This window comes from Dermacentor andersoni, chromosome 11, assembly GCF_023375885.2.
Source record: "Dermacentor andersoni chromosome 11, qqDerAnde1_hic_scaffold, whole genome shotgun sequence".
NCBI classification, from domain to species: Eukaryota; Metazoa; Arthropoda; class Arachnida; order Ixodida; family Ixodidae; genus Dermacentor; species Dermacentor andersoni.
Window position 1 is genome coordinate 73,440,946 of NC_092824.1, and position 21,077 is coordinate 73,462,022.

The 21,077-nt window shown below is 42.2% G+C and overlaps 1 protein-coding gene across 1 annotated transcript; it reads right to left on the reverse strand.

Moving 5' to 3' along the window:
• Nucleotides 1-7,654: 7,654 nt before the first annotated feature.
• Nucleotides 7,655-21,077, reverse strand: LOC129382074 (phosphate-regulating neutral endopeptidase PHEX-like). Its single transcript, XM_055065434.1, has 4 exons — nt 21,005-21,077; nt 19,343-19,447; nt 19,162-19,238; nt 7,655-7,840 (listed from the first exon to the last, which is right to left on the reverse strand). The coding sequence occupies exons 1-4, from the start codon at nt 21,014-21,016 to the stop codon at nt 7,735-7,737; spliced, it is 300 nt and encodes a 99-aa protein (XP_054921409.1). The 5' UTR covers nt 21,017-21,077; the 3' UTR covers nt 7,655-7,734.

The following is a 21,077-nucleotide window of genomic DNA, read 5'->3' on the forward strand; positions in this document are numbered from 1 at the left end:
GGTGTGGCGGTCGCCTCGGTGGTCGACATCCGAGGTGCCCCCGTATCGGCCGCCACCATTAGAAACCGCAACTCGGAAACGGCGGAAGAAGTTGCGATAGCGCTCGCTTGCGTGGGAACAGAAGCAAATTTCATAATTAGCGATAGCAAAACGGCCATCTGGAATTTTGGAAAGGGTAGGATCTCGCCGGAAGCGGCAAGGGTTCTGGCCAGTAGAGGGCTGAACAGAAAAATTAGCCTAATTTGGATCCCTGCACATACGTCCGTTCCTGGCAACAAGGTGGCCCACGAATTAGCCGGAGCTCCCTACTTCCGGGTGGCTGTGGAACCACCCGACTGTCGGAACATGGACGAGCGTCTGCAAAATTATACGGAGATTGTCGGAAATTATCGGCTACGCAGGAGACTGGTGCCACCACCGGATAAAAGTCTAAACAATAGAGAGGCAGTCGCATGGCCGCGCCTGCAAGCTGGGAACTTCGTAAACCCGGTCAGGGCATACCATGTTATGCATGATAGAGGAAACGATGAGTGCAAGCACTGTTGGGCGAGAGGGACCCTCGATCACATAATCTGGGAATGTGCTAGCTCACCAGGGGCTAAAGCAAACATAAATTGCAGAGTGGCCTGGGAAGCCCTGCTGCGGAGCGAGGACCCTACTCCACAGCAACACGCCATCCGCCTGGCGCAAGAAGCCGCGAATCGCGGCTTCTAATCGCGGAGGTTCCGGGCCCCATCCCCAAGGTCTGTGTGCCGGGGACGGGGAGTAGGGGCCTCCTTATCCGGCGGCACAATAATGTTGCTATCAGCATCATCATCATCACCATTAAATATATAGTATAAGTATGGTATATACACCAACGTCCCAATCGACGATGGTTTATCTTCGATAAAATAAACGCTGTCTAAACACAATGCACAACACTCGACTGATGTCTACTTGCCTCTCCTTGAATTAGCTCTAACACATAAATACTTCGAATTTGAGGAGAGCTACTACCTACAGATATTTGGTACAAGCATGGGTACACACTAAACATTTTACACCCTTGTGAATGTTAAAAGCGGTGTGTTCTGCATTTACACCCATGTATACATCCTTTCAGCACCCTTTTCGGCCAAACACCCAATCATAAGGGTGTATACGACATATAAGGTGTGACTTCGCTCGAAGAAGAGTGTTAAATCGACGACTGAAGGGTGTTGGACACATTGATGCATAAATCTGGGTAACGTGTACATGTATGTATTTTGTACATGTATGTACATGTATGTATGTATGTTTATGTATTTCGTTTTAAATGCGAAAGCATTTTATGTCCTATCAAGAAGAAAAGCTGGTGTTCTCCGCAACAATCCATATGGGACCTTGCTCATGCCAATCTTGCCATTTCCCTTGAAAGCATTCAGAAAGCATTCAGAACCGCGCCGCCCGTTTTATACCCTCAAATTATTCAGGTCATTCTAGCGTCACGTCCATTAAAAGAACCCTAGGTTTACCTGACCTTTTGTTGCGTCGCGAGTACTTTCGCCTCTTTTTCATAGAATGCGCTACTTTAACCCTTCTCTTAAAGAAAATATTTTCACCACACCAAGTTCTCGTCTCGCATCGACCATCAACACAAAATTGATGTGTCATTCTTCCTTTTTGCCAAGAACAGCCACTGAATGGAACCGCCTTCCCGCCTCCACAGTCTCACTTTGTGACACCACTAATTCAACGTCGCTGTGGAAGGTGTCTTACAGTTTGATTTTCTATTCTTGACAACAACCTTGAGGGGTTTTTCTTGATGAGACGAAAAGCACGAGCAAGTTGAGGCGGTTTTGGTGGGCCTGGGCTTCCGCAGCGAATGTAGATAAGCGGATATGGGGGACGCCAATGGCAGCTTCCCCTCTTTTAGCTTATGGTGCCTGGTCAGAAAATGCGGTGGCGTGCAGTGAAGGCTAAAATACCACTAAAACGGATTCTCAACACAGAAGGATTGGCAGACTGAGGCCGTCTACGTGCCGAGAAGGCTGAACAACGTGATACTGCCATGCATATATGTTTATTCATCATCGTCAGCCTGGTTACGCCCACTGCAAGGCAAAAGCCTCTCCCGTACTTGTCCTACTACCCTGGTCACGTACTGATTGCGGCCATGTTGTCCCTGCAAACTTCTTAGTCTCATCCGCCCACTTAACTTTCTGCATTCCCTGGCTACGCTTCCCTCAACTTGTAATCCAGTCCGTAACCCTCAATGATCATCGGTTATCTTCCGTCCTCATTACGTGTCCTGCCCATGCCCATATCTTTTTCTTGATATCAACTAAGATGTCATTAACTCGGTTTGTTCCCTCACCCAATCTGCTCTTTTCTTACCCGTTAACGTTACACCCATCATTCTTCTTTCCATAGCTCGTTTATTACATGCGGATAAATCTATTCTCGTCAGCGGTTCCTAGTAGCCAGCGCCAGAGCGATGGGGACGGGGACAGCCATGTTTTATTCATTCCGAAACAGGGCAGTCTCGAGCTATTCTGAAAAAATGTTAATTTTTGGTTGGCATATTACTGCACCTTGAGGGCGTACGACGCATCACATTGACGTGGTTTTTACCGTTTTGTGATGTAACGGGCCGGTGAAGTGGGTGCCACACAAGAAATTTGTCAGTATAGCGTCAGGATGACGGCAAAAGAGGCTTTGAATAGCAAATATATTTTTTTCTTGCTTCTCTTAGGCCGAGTCGTGTATAGGCAATGGGTACACGTCATAATAGATGGGAAGTTCTTGCTGCTTCTGTGACGTCGCGTGTAATAGACAAGCGATGGGAAGGTAAGTCGACACTTATCTCAGCAATCGTGGATCGCAAGTGGCAGAATTAGAATTCAAGTGAATTATAGTAACTTTACGTTAATAAGACGCTGCTTAAGACCGTGCCTCAATAAATATCTCCTCTCGGCCATGTCATCTTCTCCGCAATAACGTAAGTACATTGCGACTCAATAATTTGACTTTTTGAAAGCATCGTGTGGTTAATTGAATATTCGTTATTTGAAACTTAAAAAACGTGAACGCAGTTTTCAACGCTTAAACTCTTTCATTTTCACTGCTGTATACGGAGACTATGACATTCCTGAAGTGGCGTAAACCGTGTTTTATCTCACAAATCAACATGCAAGCAAAATCGTCAGGACATATTTTTGTGCTGGAGTTCATAAATAGTGCAATATCAGTTTTCAGCAAGGCACAAAGGCGGGCGTAATAAGAACCTGTCATAACACTAAATAACGTACCAACTAAGTGATTACAGGATTCATATGGAAGTAACTTGAGTGTTATCGGTGCCAAAATGTCCCTAACTGATTTGCATAGAGTTTCCTTGGTGCTCTGATTTCTGAAATTTGGCATAGGAGCTGAATATGAGACTGAGTCGAACACGTTCTTTAAATCTAAAGGCATGCAAGTAATGTGTGGCTTCTTATCTAAACGGATTGCTATGTCATCGAAGGACACAATTGCACATTTCACAATTGTTTATTTAGGAGTTCGCGTAGTTAAGTAAGTAACCCACAGTAGCTCCACAAGGCCAAAGCATCTGCAGCAGTACAATGAATTCGGGTTCCGCTCAAGCTGCTAGGCTGCTGTTCTGAAAAGATATTGAAGAAAACCTGCTGGCGCAATGCAGAACGTGGGGCAAATGCTGCTACACAGCAGAGAAAGGGGCCCTGGTAACTAGCATGCGTCTGAAAGCACACGTGATGAGACGCGCTGTAAGTGAGGTTGCAGGCGTAGCGCCTCGATGGTAGATGACATCGCACGTGAAAACCGACGACAGATGACAACCGCCGGTGTTTGGTGGCGCACAATGAAAGCATAACATTTGTTAAGATTTAGGTTTATTGTAGGTTCCACTGAGACCAGTGTTTGCTTACAGCCGATCACCAGGAACACTTCTGGTCGTGCGTAGGTACATTATTCATACGAGAAGTGGAACACGGAACTTTGCCCGGGCTACTCTTTCAAGTAGCCTGAAATGGCACGACGATGACAATCCACATAATTAGGTGTGAAACAGGTTTCAATTCAAGAAATGCATCCTTTCGCTATAGCACAAGAACATCGCGAATCGAAAATCTTAATACATGCGCACAATATTGAAATGATTCCTTTTTGAATTTTCCATATGACGATACAACAGAACGGCGCATACAAATACACAACGTTTTCGACCTGGATAGTCAATTCCTTATTTCCATTTGCACATGCAAACTAATTGGGGATGGTGAGAAAAAAAGTTGCAGAAATATACGCTGTTTGACGGGCATCACCACGATTAAAAGTGAGCAGTAGGCACAAAGCAAAAAAAAAAATGTGACAAGTTTATATGCAATTACAAAGTACAAGATTGACAGACAAGAGGTATGTCTCGTAGTCGGCAACAATAAGTAATGCAAGTCATTGTAAAGCTATAACAAAAACTGGTACAATGAAATTTGATATGCAAACGCTTCACAACACGCATAGCATATATTGCTGAATACACCTCTTCTGGATGACAGACAAAGACATAGTACTTAGTTGGTCATGGAATGACGTATTCAGGTATTTTAGTACAACATAGCTTAACATAGAAAGTCCGTAGTTGGTTGTACACTTTGATAATAGAAAAGTACTCTTTACTGTGATGTCATAGATGAGTGGCAACATGTAAATGGAATTTGAGAAATAAATGAATCATTTTTTCTTATTTTTTATAATAGCATGCAGATCTATAGCCCAGTGTGCAAATCATACGACCCGCTGACAATCGCGCGGAGCATCTTCTTTTGCAAGGTTCGCAGTTTTAGAACATGAGACATCGTTGAATTGCCCCAGACAAGAAGACAATAGCTCCTGTGGGAATGCAATAAACGCATATTACAAAGTGATCTTAGTTTGGTAGGTAAAGTATGCCTCTTACGCATAGCGATTCCAGAAGGTGTTGAAGAAAGATTATAAACATGGGCATCCCATGTCATCGTACTGCTTAACGTTACCCCCAATGATTTGAAGGTGTCAACGTACTGGATCACGATGCTACTGCGGTATCAAGAGGGGCGGTAAAATAGTTGTTTTCTTTTAGTGAGAAAGGGTACAGCTTTAGTTTTTTATTTGTTTATATTTAGGGAAATAACTGATAACCGTGTGGCAAGTGATGAGAGCGCATGGTTTACGGAATCTGCTAAGCGTTGTGTACCAGCGGAAGAGTAGAATAGACTGGTGTAGTCTGCATATATAATGTATTTTCCATGGGAATTGATGTAGAGGATATCATTTACATATATCTTGAACTGTAGTGGCCCCAAAATGCTACCCTGAGGGGCGCCATTCGGAATTCTTAGAATCTGTGAAGAGTAATGATTTATGACCACGTATTGAGAGCGCGACCCCGGATATGATTGAACTAGATTGATGGCGTGCGCACGTACGCCAGAGTGCTCTGATTTTGCAAGAATAATATTGCGATTCAAGCAGGCGAACGCTTTGCTGAAATCAACAAAAATAACAAGAGTTAGAAACTGTGTCTCGGAATTCTTTCATATGTATCGTTCGTGAACAAGTTGCGCACAAGCAGTGCACCTTCTTCAAGAATAGTTTCTTTATTACTTTCAGCACTCTTCAAAGACTCACTAAGCAAACTCAAACACGGATAAGCACTTAAAACATTGTCAATTTGCGCAAATCCTTTTATCCAATATATCATTTCGTATTCGAAATGACAAAGCATTACAGGAGACTGAAAAATTCCAAGAAGCTGCTGGGGCCGTAGCCGATCGCCACCTGTTGAAAAAATGTGCATTTCTACCTCTAAAATTTATGGAATTTCAAGGCCAGAGGTAAAATTTCATCTGAAGCGTTGTCCGTTGAAGTTACACCGTATGTATACAATGTACACCCGGCCACAAAATATTACGGACCATGAAATTTGAGAAAAAGCTGAATATCTCCGCAACCTCACAACGCAGCCTGGTATTTGCATTTCGGGCATCGGCTAGAATACGTTAAGAACATTATCGTATACTGTTCTACTGGATACTGCTACAGGCTGCTTGGAAATTTAACGTTTTGTGCGATCCCGTGGTCCGTAAACTTTTGTGGCCGGGTGTACGTGTATATAAAACAATATATGCACTTTAGTACAAAACTAGATAGGGGTCAATTTCCCGCTTGTGCGATATATTGTTTCATAACTGTCTATGACGTTTGTAGTCTTCAGATTTGTGTTTCTTTTACAAGTCGTGTACTAAATATTTGGCTTTTCTTGTGAAATTCGGTACTTCCTATACCTTTGGCTGGTGTGGTTTTAGTTTACTTGAATTGTACAAATAATGATATAAAGAAAAATAAAAGTTCGCGAAAAAATACCTGGCCGCAATGGGAGCCGAGGGCTGACCCTGCATGTTATGCGTGCGTTGTCACTTCATTTCCCCGCGTGCGCTATTCCCATGTTCTCTTTCAAGAGTACTTATCTACATATAACAGTTACGTTGTGCTACTTATCATACATCCGATACTTCTCGCCTAGTAATCAGTAGCGAGTAACATTTTCAGGAGGCAACGTCTTATTTACTTACGTCCATATTACAGTACATAGACTTTGTCCAGAATCGCAGTGATTGTAGGGTTGCTTCGTTAACCGCTTGCTTAACTTTGGTGATACAGCGAACCTGAGTTAAAAAGTTGTGAAAGCTCTGTAAGTATACTCTAAATCCGTCTTTAAAACAAAGCACCAGTGAACAAGGGAGGTAAGAAACAAAACCCGGAACTGGAGTTTGCTTAACCACGTCCCCTCTTTGTTAGCGCTTTGTTCTGAACAAGAACCTTACTTTCCTGCTCGGACTCTCAAATCTTCCTGTGTTTTAGTGGCGTGATCATCGAAAAGTTTTGTTCACTCGATAAGCATTGTACTTTGTGCAATTGAATTTTCTGTGGATTTATCCGAATGTTATGGTGAGCAAGTAGTGATGTCATAGGGGGACTGGTAACTAAGATCTTCAATGTTTATATATATGCTAGCTATCAATACACTTTTTTCCGGGGTATTTAGCAAAATTGAAACTATATATATCTCGGCGCTCTTGTAACAAACAGTTTTTCCTACAAAGCTAAGGTTGAATACATGGCAGCAAGGGCAAGGCGGGTACTGATACTTATTTGGCGTGACTTCTGACGAGAACCTTTAAAATTACAAAAAAATCTGCATCTGAGAAATGTGCGCCCAGTCTTGGAATTCAGCGGCTGCTAGTGCGATCCTTCTGCGATGAAGTATATTGATATGTTGGAGCGGGTTCGGTAGCGCGTAGCTCGGTTTGTGACCTGCATCTATGATTTCCAAAGAAGCTCATCATATGTAGTCAAATCGCTCGGGTGGCCCTTGTTCTCTGGAAGAGGTGAATTCCTAAAGCTTTTGTTGTTTTACTATGTACTAAACAACAAAACTGGTGTTGATGAGCACAAGTATTTCATAAAGATCACCTAGTTGTCCTCCCGCGTAGACGATCCTCTAAAGATGCACGAGCGTAACTACCGCAATATTCTATTCAAGTACGCATTTTTTCCACGTACTGTGCATGACTGGAACTCTAGCGAATTTTTGCGCCAAGAAGGCGCAAAAACTCATTAAGTCAGACGCTTTCTGATCGATAGTATTTATTTATTTACCTTTTCAAAACACAAAACAGATATTTAACGCCATAGTCGTCTGGTTCTTCTTCACCAAAAAGAGCAGGTTTTATTTCCGGACAGATACATATTGGAGCCACGTGTACAGTTGAATTCCTTAGCATATTCTTCAAAATTTTGCATGGCCAGGTTGACCCTAAAAAATAAATATGAGACATGTTATGATTTTTAAGTAAAGACAAGCGATCGGCATTTTAACACATGATATCAGTGCCTCTAAAAACACTTTAATGAAGCCGTAATCACACTGTTGCACATATCGTTGGTACTTGATTAAATTTCTCGGAGTAAGACTTTTTGACATAATGATGTGGAACTGTAATTTTATGTCTAATCGTACTTAGTTATAGTAACACAGCTCAGCACATTTATAGCGGATAAATTGTAAGTGTTCAGCTCTCATGTTAAAGTAATGCTGCTGTACTAAAAACGGTATAATTACAACTATTTTCGATACCCAAGTAAGCATTTGTTCGTTTGTACGTTACTTCGAAGCTTTCATGAATAGTCAAAGCGATCCCTTAATATGGCATAATTTAGTTATTTTTACATTGCCAGCCTGCGTAGGCTATGAAGCAATATTTTTGCCATTTTCGACTCAGAAGTGAAAAATATGAGATTTTCTTGTAGTGAAACCAAAATCTACTACTCAGACTAGCCTGTGAACGCACATTTTGTTCTGAGAAATATTGTTGGCATTATCCAGGCATATATCTGCCAATTTTGCTAATGTGAACACATAGCCACATTAGGCATGTTTCAAATTATTGATTTCACTTGGTCTCTAAAACTATCATAAGTTTACGGGACAACTGGAAAAGTAATCGCTGTGTCATTTGCACCGATCTTCTCCAAGGAGTTCTGCCTATTACATCGCAGTACGTTTTGTAGAATGTAAACATTTTGCACCCATATCATGTGCCAGAATTTCGTCTTTGCAATATGCCAAAAATATGACGGCAGTTGCACTAATGCAGCTATTCAGAGCATAAAAATCACATGACCGTTTTTTTGTGTTAATGAGAGGAGGCACTCCAATACTGTTGACTTCAAGAATCAACAGTAATACGTCACTGCAGACGCCGAATAAGTGGCATGCGGGTGTTTCGGTAGTAGCTCAAGAACTATGATACGATTTGATGCCATTGACTACCAACTAAACGGAGTATAATATTGAAAATGGGCTCGTGAGGAGCATCAGAATATCGGAAGATTTTATGTGGATAGCTTTAGGTGATGTAAGTTTCTATTTGATGGGCACAGCGAGCCCAAAAAATATGGGGTTTTACGTGCCAAAACCACTTTCTAATTATGAGGCACGCCATAGTGGGGGACTCCGGAAATTTCGACCACCTGGGGTTCTTTAACGAGCACCTAAATAGAAGTGCACGGGTCTTTTCGCATTTCGCCAAACAAGGAGCCACCGTCGTGAGTCTTGCTATACTCTGAGTAAAAATTTATAGGGATTATCATTTATTGAGAGTGAAACTATACAGCATAAGTAGCTCCGATAGTCCCGCTACAACGTGCTGGGCTTCAACGACACATCTGGCAAATAGCGGTGGCAACATCCGGGTAAATGTAAACGGGTGTACACGGTGCTGCCCACTGCCTTTGCGGTGACGTAGTGAACGAGAGAGCCTGAAAACAACTGCGGAAAAAATGAAGGTTTCCGTGAAAAATTCCCTTCAAGAGATTGGTGAATATATGCAGACCGAATACTCAAACACACAGCAAAACCTACTCCCTCATGTAAGTTCTGTTATCGCTACAAAGTGGCAGGCGTTTTTACTTCGTAACTAAGTTATGCCCTCAACTCAAACTGAGTTCACACCAGGGAGATGATCGCCAACGCAACAGTCAGCGAACACATGGCACACGCCTAACCACTAACCTAGCCAGCATTCATACGACAGCAAAGAAAAACAGAGGACAATGAGGGCGCTGCTCTCGCTTTCCAGTGTGTGGTTAACTGTTCAAACACATCGCAACACAGAAAGCGTTCACTAAGCCGCAGTTGACGCAACAACTTAAAGTACATGCTTGGCGCGAATCTTTTCATTGGAACGAACGAAATGAACGGTATATAATGTTGCGGCTGACAGAATAAAATGCTTCGTCACCATTATTTCTAGCCAACAAGAGCAGCGGCGATTGCACTTTTACCCGTGTTGTAAATTGTTTCGCCGTTACAGAGTGAGGTCAGCAACAACGGGAGACATGTGATCTTGCTGCACCCATTTTGTAAGATCTAATTGCAATTTGGTCCGTATTGTCAATGCAAGTTATATATGAAGACACAAATCAGGGCCAACTTCGATTTTGACATTGAATCGCAGGGGAAATGCCCACATGCTCTGCCCTCGCTAAAGAACCCCCCAAACACAGCTGTTATGATGAAACTTGTTGCATATAATGGAGAAACCCGAAACTGCAGATGACAATACTTTGACTTAGAACATTGTGTAATAATATATGTTACACAATGTGGCAAATTTAAAAATCACTAAAGAACGATGGTTACAAACTGATAACTTGGCATAAGGAAGGGATGAGTTAATTCTTGAAACATCTCTTAGAGCCCCACAGATGAAAAGTTTAGATTTTATAGCTTCCATGAAAATTTTGCATTGTGTACAAGTGGTTCATTAAAACTTTTGGTATATTCCAGGGTGGTGCATAATAGGGTGGTGGTAATAGGGTGGTAAAAGGGTGCTGCATGTCTGTTATAACTGTCTTAATAGGTTCCGTTTCAAAGCTTCGACATCTTTCTTCAATTTCTGAGCTAGAGATTGCAACGTCGATGCGTTATTATTATTATTATTATTATTATTATTATTATTATTATTATTATTATTGTTATTATTACTATAATATTATTATTATTAATATTATTATTATTATTATTATTATTACTATTGCAATATTCAATCTGGCAAAGCAGAGGGATAAAAATAACAAATCTTTTCCTAAAGACGGCGGAATTATATATTATATTGTAGGTAAAAAGACCTGATAGCATTTGGTCCACTCACTGCCGAAACCTAACACGTCGATTTCATCCGAAGGGTGTATTACGTACGAGCCCTCGAGTTATTGGTTCCTCTTAAGCAGAGGTGTTTTGCAGATGGTCGGAAATTTTAAACGCAGTAGCTGGAGCACCACTTGTTTAGGCGGAAGTCATTATTTTACTTAATGAAAGGTCCATGTGCACAATTGTATGGTAAAAAAAAAAGAAAAAGAAAAACCAAGAGGGCATTTACATTATAAAGACTGGGAAATTATTTAACGAAAGTCATGTATTTCCGAATCGGCTCTATAGACTAGACAAAAGGACTATTTGAAAAATATTTATGATTTAGAGTGTGATTACGCTTGGCTGCAGGATTTCTATTACAATGATCCGCGAAGAATCGAGACGTTTTGTCAGAAATAACGTGTCAGAAAACTAGACCAGAACAATCTTCTAAAACAGTCTTCTTTGCATCACGTGCAGTATGTTCGAATTCCTTTTTCAAGCAGTTCATTTGCTTCACAGGAACTTCCGTCTAATATATTCGTGAAAATCCTGCAGCTGAACAGTACTGGTGTAAATAGAGCCTATAAGTGAAAAACGCGACTCAGCAGGCTGACTTCCATTCAGCAGCTTAGAGATCAAAACTTTGATTTGGGCGAGGAGGTTCATAGCTATTCAATATGCGCATCCTGATTGAGACTGAGACAAAGGAACATACACACGTAAAAAAGCAGCGCTTGTGATGTGGTTTTCTGTTTCCTTTTCTCCATCTGAGTCGGACTGCGCCTTTCTAATTAACGACCTTGTTCGTAGTTTACTTGCAAAAAAAAAATCAGTTTCAACCCTCGCACACCCCCAGTATGTTTTACCCAGCGCGCATTCCCCATACAAGAACACATCCCTGAAGTTGAATCTTGTTTCAAAGCATTTAGGGCTAAGCTGAGGATAATGTGCCGAGGTTTTGTTCTTGTTTTCGTGGCGATAAATCATCCGACGGCGTTCTTAACTTCCTATAAATGCGAAATGCAACTTAGGTTGCGAGAATGTTATGAAAGCCGTTATCAAACTTTAGTGGTAATTACTGCACTTCACTGGTACCTAAGTAAGCTTGTAAAATTGCACGGAAGAGCCGAAGCAAATAGCTTTTCTGCAATGAGTATGTTGGTTAACAGCATGAAGCTGACCATTTAGATTTTACAGTGCATGCCTGTGGATGGCGAAGTTGATGGAACATGAATGTGCGGGTTTAGTGCTGTCATGTTTCTAACAAATCGCTAGCCGTGCCTTTCATGCGGAATGTTCCAGGTTTCTTACGGCGATATTAAAGCAGCGAACTTATCGGAATTCATTATTGTATATAAAGCCACAATGCGGTTCTCTATTTAACTATTGTGCAATGCTTTTTGTTTAGAATTTCTGCAACAGCTCGACTTTGTGGGGCTTCAGGTAAAATACATAAGCCTAATGTTTACTATAAATGAAGTCACTCGACTGTCGCTACCATACACGATATTAGGAATAAAATAAAGAGGTTTCTGTCGTAATGCGGACGAGCTCTAGCTATACTACCAGCGTGGTTATATTTTTTTTCTGCAAGTTGATGTTTCCTTTAGTTCATATGTCAACAAACGCTATCAGTGCCCGAAAATCCTTAAACAAAAATGTTTGTCTAGCTTTTTCGAAACAGTCCATGTCTGCGGCACTCTTCTGTTTTGCTTGCGGTTGTGCACTCCATCGTCCTGACCTGCAGTTTCGAAGAATATTGTTGTCTCCATGCTTTCAAGGTTTAGGGTCGCATTCACCACAAGGCAGAAACACCTATTTCAGCCAAAAATTCTCAATGTTGATATTTTGTTGCGAGTGATATGTGACATTACAATACTATACTTGGCCCTTTCATTTATTATCCGCGTTTTTCTTTTCGAAAGGTATTGCTTCTTCCAGTTACTCACTGGATCTCTTTTATTTGTATTTAGTTCAGCGCCTTTGCAAAACCTTCCCAGTGGGTTTGTGCTATTCATTGAAAACAAGTTCACAGTAGTCACTGGGTCTTTAAATACCTTTAAATACGGAAAGCGTTTTAGAACACGGCATATTTTGATTCTGATGATGATGAAATAAAACGGCTAAGGTGCAGGAAATGGAACAATATGAATGTTTAGACAGGAACAGACTTCGGGAGCTAGGTCGACTAGGTTCTTTGCTGCAACCTTTCTTGAAATATAATGGTGAAAGAAAGCGACTTAGGCATTACAATAAGCAAAGGATAAATAGGATGTAGTCTTGGATGTTTCTTTTTATTCAGTGTGGTTGTCCGCGGTGCCCAGAGTGTTCAAGAATTATTCTCTTCTGACATTTTGCTGACTCTCCCTGTCACAGTAGCCTAAAGAAAGGAAATGCTAAAAATTCATCGATGATTACGATGCTTCCTAATGCGAAATTTTAGCGTAGCTGTTTAAGTGTTTTCATTTTGCGATATATTGACTGGTACTGTCCATGTCTCGTTCGGCGCTTCGCACACTGAGCAAGGTTTGGCCCGACGGCCTCGCTAATCGGGAGACCGCAAGAGGCAGCGCGTGGGTGACGCGGGCGTGCGATTCAGAACAGCCGCCGCGGACAGGCGACCACTCATGCAGCGCTTTCTTTCCATAAATGGTATCGGCGGCTTCATCGGTGATCATACAGACGACGCGCGCTACTTTGGCGCCATCTCGTAGCGATCATCGCAGCAAAGGCTGTCTTGCGCTGTACTATTGTTTTCTTCTCACGTTTTCGCCGTGCACTTTTACTCCGCTTTCCGCGTCAAGGTTCCGCCGCACCCACCTCCTGTGTTCCACCGCTGTCCTCCTCGCGCTCTCTTCGCTGTCGCTGCCTTTCATCCGCTCTGCGCGTTCGCTTTTTCGTGGTTAGGTATGCTCGTTCGCTCAGTTACGAGGGCGCCGACGGACGTCACCAACGCCTACGCTCGCTGCAGGAACGGACGCCTACCCTTACAAAAATGCCTATTACCATTCTTTAGAATTCCTACCAAATTTCTATTTACTTTATTGACAGTATATTTACATTTACATTTTTGTAACATTTGTTCATATACTGTCAAATGCTTCTTTCTTACTTTTCTACTGAGAATATTCTAAGCACACCATTAACAGATTTTCTTGTTATTTTAGTATAAACTATGTTTTAAATTCATCGCTAAAAGACCTTCTTATTTTTGTAAAATTACTTTTGTTCATACACCGTTAAAAGACTTTCTACTTACTTTTGTATGAATAATGTTTTAGATACACCATTAACATGCCCTTTTTTGATTTTTGTCTAAGTAACAACTTTAATACTCAGTCAAAGGGCTTCTTACTTTTCAATAAAGAATGCTTTACTATACATCATCAAAATATTTTTTCTCTGAAAGTCATGTATCCTCAGTAGGTCAACAGCTCGTATTGTTTGCCGAAAAAATTTAAATGGGAAGTAAGACAAAGCTTTTGATAAATTTTTCTAACCTACATTAATGACAATATATGACATACTCAGGAATCAGGCTCTTTCTTTTAAATCACAGACCCAATACAAGTTGGTGGCGAATTGTTTACAAAGTGGCGACTAAAAGGTATAACGAAATATGTTCGTAATGTGCTAGAACTAATATTTTACAGGTTCTACTGTACTAAGTACATCTGTGGTGATGTCAGCACATTTCAAGAAAATTAGCTTGCGCTGCACCAGCTGACCGGTGTGATAATAGCGCACTACTGTGCAGGCCGCACACCCGTTACACAGCTTTATCCCGGCCTCAGGGCCGGTTAATTAAAGGCCGATTTACGCTCGAACAACACCGCCCGCTCACCGCACGCGTGCAGCCTTGCAGAAAACTGCCCATTCCGCACACTGGTGCACAACCTTTCGTATACACCGGGCTCGCACAAGCAGTGTAAACCGACATAGGTGTACTAGTCCGCGAAATCTGAAAATTTTCGTCCGACCACATGCGCATGGCAGGCACGTGGTGTGGCGTGTGGCTCGGGTGTAAATCTGCCCTTACCACATACTACTGTTGCAAGGTGACCTAGTAACTTTGTAACGAAAAAATCCAGGTCAGTGCACTCCCCTAAATAAATAGTACGCCATAAGCTGTAACATGTCAGCCCAGTAGCGTCTCGGTATTTGTTAAAGAGAAGAAATAAAGCAGGAATGCGGAGTAATGCCGTGCTGGAACGTTGTCGCTTAAACATCCAAAAGGCTGCAAAATAGAGCTGCTACTAGCGAGAGCGAATGTTGAGCTGAGAAAGCGCAGAGGTCAAACACAAAGAAAGGGTGAACTCTCTGCAAGTGTCACTTTCAAATTATCCTTACTGTATAAAAAAATGTAGCTTTGTTCGCGTCCCTGTTCCCACGCTTTCGTCCTCGCTTCCTACAGACGGACTCTCCACGTTAAAGGAAACTAATAGGACGTTGCATCAAAGCGAAGGCGAAGTAACTATGTCAACTGATCTGCTTTAAGGTGATGGTTGCTTTCTGTGAGAAAACAGATCGAAAAATGATTATTATGCACTCCTAAAATTCAGTGCTTCCGCTTCATAACACGGCGAGAAAGCTCTGAGCTCCGATAAGGTTTTTGGTGGCCTTACGGCATTTGTGATTATTGCATTCCGCGGTACCAAGAGCCAGCATATCAAAGCTCATGCTTTTGCCACGCTTCGGGCGCCTGAAAATCGGTAATGTCATAGCCGCCACGCTTTGGACATTTATTTATCTATAAAAGTACTGCTACAATAGCTTTCAGCATTCTTTTTAGCTGGACACCAAGAAGTAAACTTTGTCTTTGAAAGCGGCAAGTGCTAAAACGTGATCTTTTGTAAAATAGAATAACCACATCATTCGCCATTATGATCTTATCTGCCAATTTATTATAATTGGAGAAAGAAGTCGGTTTTGAGAATAATGATTTTATCGAAAAATAATATTGTGCGGCCCCAAACACCACAACAAAAATTGAGCCGGCTGTCTTCTCAGGTTCTTTGTTCAACCTCGGGCATATGCCCAAAGGCATTCAAGCGCAGTGACACAGGATAAAGGACTATCTTCCTTACGGCAAAGTTCCTTTGCTGGAAATTAGATTGCGCATCTACTTTTCGACTGGAAAGGGCTTCCCTCTCGCATAGAGCGCACACAGCTCGTCAATCAAAGGAAAGCTGTCACAAAACTACGGTGCCCCATTTAGTACATTTTTTTACCTTCCGAAAACCTTTTAATTTGCACTGATAATGCGGTTTGTCGAACGTGAAACATTTACAATAGCTGTACTCTCAAACGCTCGCACCTCGTCCCTCGTATCGTAACACAAATGTGAAAAACACTATAATAATAAACGTAAAAGCAGCTTAATAAACAGAATGTGGAGGCGCGGCCATGTTAGAGGTAACACCACGCACGTGGCCGTGATCCTCTGACCACCAAATGGGCGCCGCGAGAAGTATTGCGGCGCAAGCGCAATCAGCGCCAGAGGCGGAGTTAGCTGCGCGTCGTCTGCTACGATTCCTCCTACTTCGCCACACGCGCTCTGGTGCAAAATACTGTAGCCATGTTGCTCGACAGGAAGGAGACCTTCATCTAAGCTTCATGTGCAGCCGTGGTCTGGGCTTCTTCGTATTTACCATATAATAAATCTGAAGCACAGATTTATAACTATGCCATGTTTGTCGTGTGATTTTTTTACTTCCTTAGCAAGCGAATTTTCATATCGACCCTCTGTGACAAAAAGGACCTTTTAGAAGTAAAAGGCGCATTTAAAATTTTACGTGTACAGCATGCCTGCGTGCTTTGATAACTGATTTAGAATACTACCTGTTGACGCACCATTGTTTCAGGGTTTGTGTACTCAAAAGCGCGCGCGCATCTAAGTTTCACTGCTGGCGGCGAAGTGGGGAGAACCGTAGCAGACGACGCGCAGCTAACTCCGCCTCTGGCACTGATTGCGCTTGCGCCGCAATACTTCGCGCGGCGCCCGTCGTGGCGCTCCGCGAAGCACGGCTACCCGCTCCGTGTTACCACTAACAGTGGTCGCGCCTGTACAGTAATACACCGACTATCCATATTTGCTGAGACAATTTAAACTGCTGCAAAGAAATAAAAGAACATGAATAAAATAAACGAATAAACGCATTATAGGTCATCAACGCTGGAAAAATAGGTGTTTTCAACTTTTCCATCTCTAAATGCACTCCAAATAAGCAGCATTAAAGCGAACGCTTTACTGGCCACAAACTTTCGGTTCCGCCGTGGCTGTGCTTCAAGGAGGCACATGAGGTCACAACACGTGCCTCGCCGCGGATATTTCTCTCTCTCTCTTTCTCGCTTCCTAGTGACTACTGTGCATGCGCCACTAGTAGCGCCGAGCCACAGGTGTTCCGCCCCTGCGCAGCGCCGCCCCTTTCCGCGGTCGCCGTTATGTATGACGTAACACCGCGTTCCTCCTCGCACTCGCCTCCGCTCTCTTCGCCTGCTGCGTCGCATGCCTGATAACATGTCGGAGGATTAAAAAGTAGAGCTCGCGTGCGCCGCAACCACAGTTGAGGCGGCAGTATGGACGGCGACAATTGTGATAAGCAGGAGGAGGCCTGGAATTGACATCGGAACGAGATGAAGAGGAAACGAATCGCCCAGGAAACAGACCAACAGCGCACGGAACGACTGGCTGAATGCCGCAACATAGCTAGACAACCAGACTAACCTGGGCTTGCAATCAAGATTAACCAAGGCTAACAATGCTATGCCTTAGCTTTCGGTACGTATATCCTGGCCATTATAAAATATGAAGACGCCAAATAAACGGACACACACAAGAGAAGAGAACGGGACAGGGCGCCACTCGCAACTGTTTTATTTACAGAACGCAGGCACATATATACCGTCAGTCAACACATGCGCATAGAGCAAACATTCATTCATGCACCTAATCAAACATTCATGACGCACCACGCTCAAGAAACCTCATCTCGGCCTTATATAATGATATCGAAGTACCGCTAACGCATAAGCTGCCTTTCTTGCCTATGTGAGTATCTTCAACCAGTTCCCTTGTTCTAGTATCTTTACTTCGGACAAGTAAGCGCACATCTGAAAAACATGGTTCACAAGAGCGTGAGGGACAGCTCCTGATATGTTTAGGCAAATTTGGGCCCTCTTTCATTTGCTCACCACTTCTCTTGTGTGTGTCCGTTTATTTGGCGTCTTCATATTTTATAATGAACCGCAACCAACTAGCCCAACAAGAAGTGCTTTTAAGTATATCCTGGCATAACCGAGCTAAGCCACTGCCAATTTTTTTTAATGTTTTCTCTCTTGCTGCTCGAACAAGCAGCGCTATTTTTTATGCATTTTTCTTGAAGCGTTCATCTGAGGAACCACCTAAAGAAGTTAGTGTGGTGCCGTGTGTCATCGGTAGAACTTTCTGCAAAGGATCCTTCAGAGTAACGAAAGGGGTTTACTGCAATGAACTTTACTTTTGCCTGTGCTTCAGGGGTTAAATTATGGAATTTTACGTGCCAAAACCACTTTATGATTATGAGGCACGCCGTAGTGGAGGACTCCGGAAATTTCGACTTCCTGCGGTTCTTTAACGTGCACCTAAATCTAAGTAAACGGGTGTTTTCGCATTTCGCCCCCATTGAAATGCGGCCGCCGTGGCCGGGATTGATTCCGCGACCTCGTGCTCAGCAACCTAACACCATAGCCACTGAGCAACCACGGCGGGTTGTGCTTCAGGGGTTGAAGAGACTGTTTCGACAAAGTTGGTAGGTTGCTGACAAAATCTACAAACATGGTTCTATTCAATGTAGGTGGCCAAGGTGGTGATGTAGATGGTCTGAAGAAAGCGCTAGTAAATGGTTAATAGGATGTTTACAGGTAATGTGTGAACATGCTTCAATTTAATGAGTGATAATAAGAGGTTTAAAGGAAAGTGTTTCTAGACTGTTAGTACAAAGTGACAGACAGCCTATGAACATACTTCAATTTATTGAACGTTAATAGGAAGTTGACAAACATCCTATGAACATGATTGAAATAATTTGGTGGACAATACTTTCTAGGGTGTTTTAATAGGAAGTTGTTTGGAGACATAAAAACCGTTGGAACGATTTCTATTAACGTTTGGTAGGTTCAAGTGACAATAGCTTAAAGACGGTCTAAAAGTAACGTCGGTAGAAATTTTCACAAGGATAAGAGACGCGCTCTAATATCTTGGGCAGTACATGCTAGAATAACTTCATCTGATGAAGTACTACTGCTATAACCTTGCACAACACACGAAGATGCCTCCAGAAAGGTTATAAGTGCGCTCTCATATTTCTTTTGTGGCAAATTATGTGAAAAATAACTAAAGCGATAATTAAACTGTCAAACCACGCTTACACGTTTTCTGATCCGACATTTTGTCTTACCTGTTTCGCGGATGGCTGTATCCTGGACGCGTTATCTCTCGGATGAGCGTAGCATTGTCTGCTAGTCTGCACTGTGTCTGCGGAAATAACGAAAAAGCAATAAAAGGCATTCTAAAAGTTATTCAAAAATTTTCGCTTATATATGACATGTAGTTTGTTTATCCAAACGGAGGTAACCTACCCTAGCATACGTGAGGAAGAACAGCTGCGATCTGGTGATGTTCCCTGGACATGTTTGAGGAGTGTCTGCAGTCGCACATTCCTCTGTGTGTGCTTTAATATAAGCCTGTAAGCGAAAGGGGGAATGATAGGGTTGGTCTGTTAACAAGAAAGCGCGACTTTATTTCACCTGGAAGCAGTGCAGCCGTGGCACTGCTTAAGTTTACTTAATTTTATAAAGCCTAATTATAAAAAAAATTTACGTGGGTGGTATCCCGCGGCAAAATCAATAAGGAAAAAGGGTCTTAGGGTGATTTTCAAAGTATGGACGTAATGTATGTCCATGTCCGTAGTTCACTTTGTCCATGATAAGGCCTAGCAAAACTGTTCTGCTGTGCATATTATTGGAGGCCTAGTGGGGAAACCGCACTATTTTGTTCCTGTGCTTTGTTTCGGCTTACTTCTATTTTTTGAAGCTTTCTATAATAATGAGATTTAGAAGGAAAATTTCAAGGCGAGGCGAGTTGTAACCAGATTGCTGTCGATCCACTCCGGCATTTCTAAAACAGGTGGTATGAACGTTTGGAGGTTTAGTCAGCTCATTATTTTCTAAGTGAGAACAAAAAATTAGAAGGCGGCATGCAGCACCTAGGCGCATTTCCCGATGACCACGATATCATTTGGAGCTCTCTGTATACAACTACCTATCTCTCACTATTTCTCCCACTTGCGAACGATATTTTTAACTGATAACTGATTTAAGTATCATCTTGTACATTGCGACTTACAACTTTTCAAAGTATATCTAAGTATTGCAGTCTCATTAGGCGTAAATATATGCCACAGTTATATGTCCTACAACTACAACTTCACGCGCATTTGTGTTTCAACCCTGTGAGCCATTCACCTCAAATGCATGTGTCGCATGGCTTTACTTGCTTCGTAGTAAACAAGTGCAACCTGCACCTTAACGTAATACGACTCCCTAGTATTTATCTTACGTGCAGACGAATCCTTTTTGCATCACTTCGGCGCAATGAAGGAACGCTTCACAGACAAGAATAATAATGTGAGGTTTTTCATGTGTTGTTGTTGCAACGTACTTCATTTTCTAACGTGATAACGCGATAATGAACGCGATAATGAACAGCAGTGAGGTGTTTTGACATCTTCAACAATGCGATGCTAGCTACTCGCAGGAAGGCCATGCTGTAATAAAAATAATTATAAAACATGCAGCCTACAAAATTATTAGTGATTTGGGAGGGTTTAATAATTTAAACAGCCATCAGCTCATGCATTTTATTGCTAAATGATGTATTCATAACATGTCTCGTTCAATTTTAGTTGCTTCTATTATTTCCATGCACTCACAATTATTAATGGATCATTTTGCGAAACTTAGCAATTGTCTTCTCTTGTAAACCGTCGGCAGAGGTGAACCCTGTTTCATCCGGAGTTACTGCCCCATTATTATAAATAAATCGAGCAGATTTCCTAGGGATTGCATCCTGCATAAAAACCTCTTCTTGCATGGAAACATATCATGAATCAAAGACACTCCTAAAGAAAATCAGCATAGGAAATACTTTTCTATTATGAATCATTGGTGTAATAACGTTAGTTATTACTTCGTCTAAAATATATGAGACGAATATTAACGTCAGGCATTTTTGAAACTCACTTTATAAGCCATCTGAACGCCAGCGTTGTCAGCAAGGTCATCATTTGACGTTAATATCCCGGCATACTCAGGC

Excerpts from the sequence above, each read along its gene's own strand:
- LOC129382074 (XM_055065434.1), bottom strand. Across the intron at positions 19,239-19,342 it reads TCTTCCTCACGTATGCTAGG|ACACAGTGCAGACTAGCAGA; the intron begins GTAGGTTACCTC and ends TTATTTCCGCAG. Across the intron at positions 7,841-19,161 it reads TACAGCCATCCGCGAAACAG|GGTCAACCTGGCCATGCAAA; the intron begins GTAAGACAAAAT and ends TTTATTTTTTAG.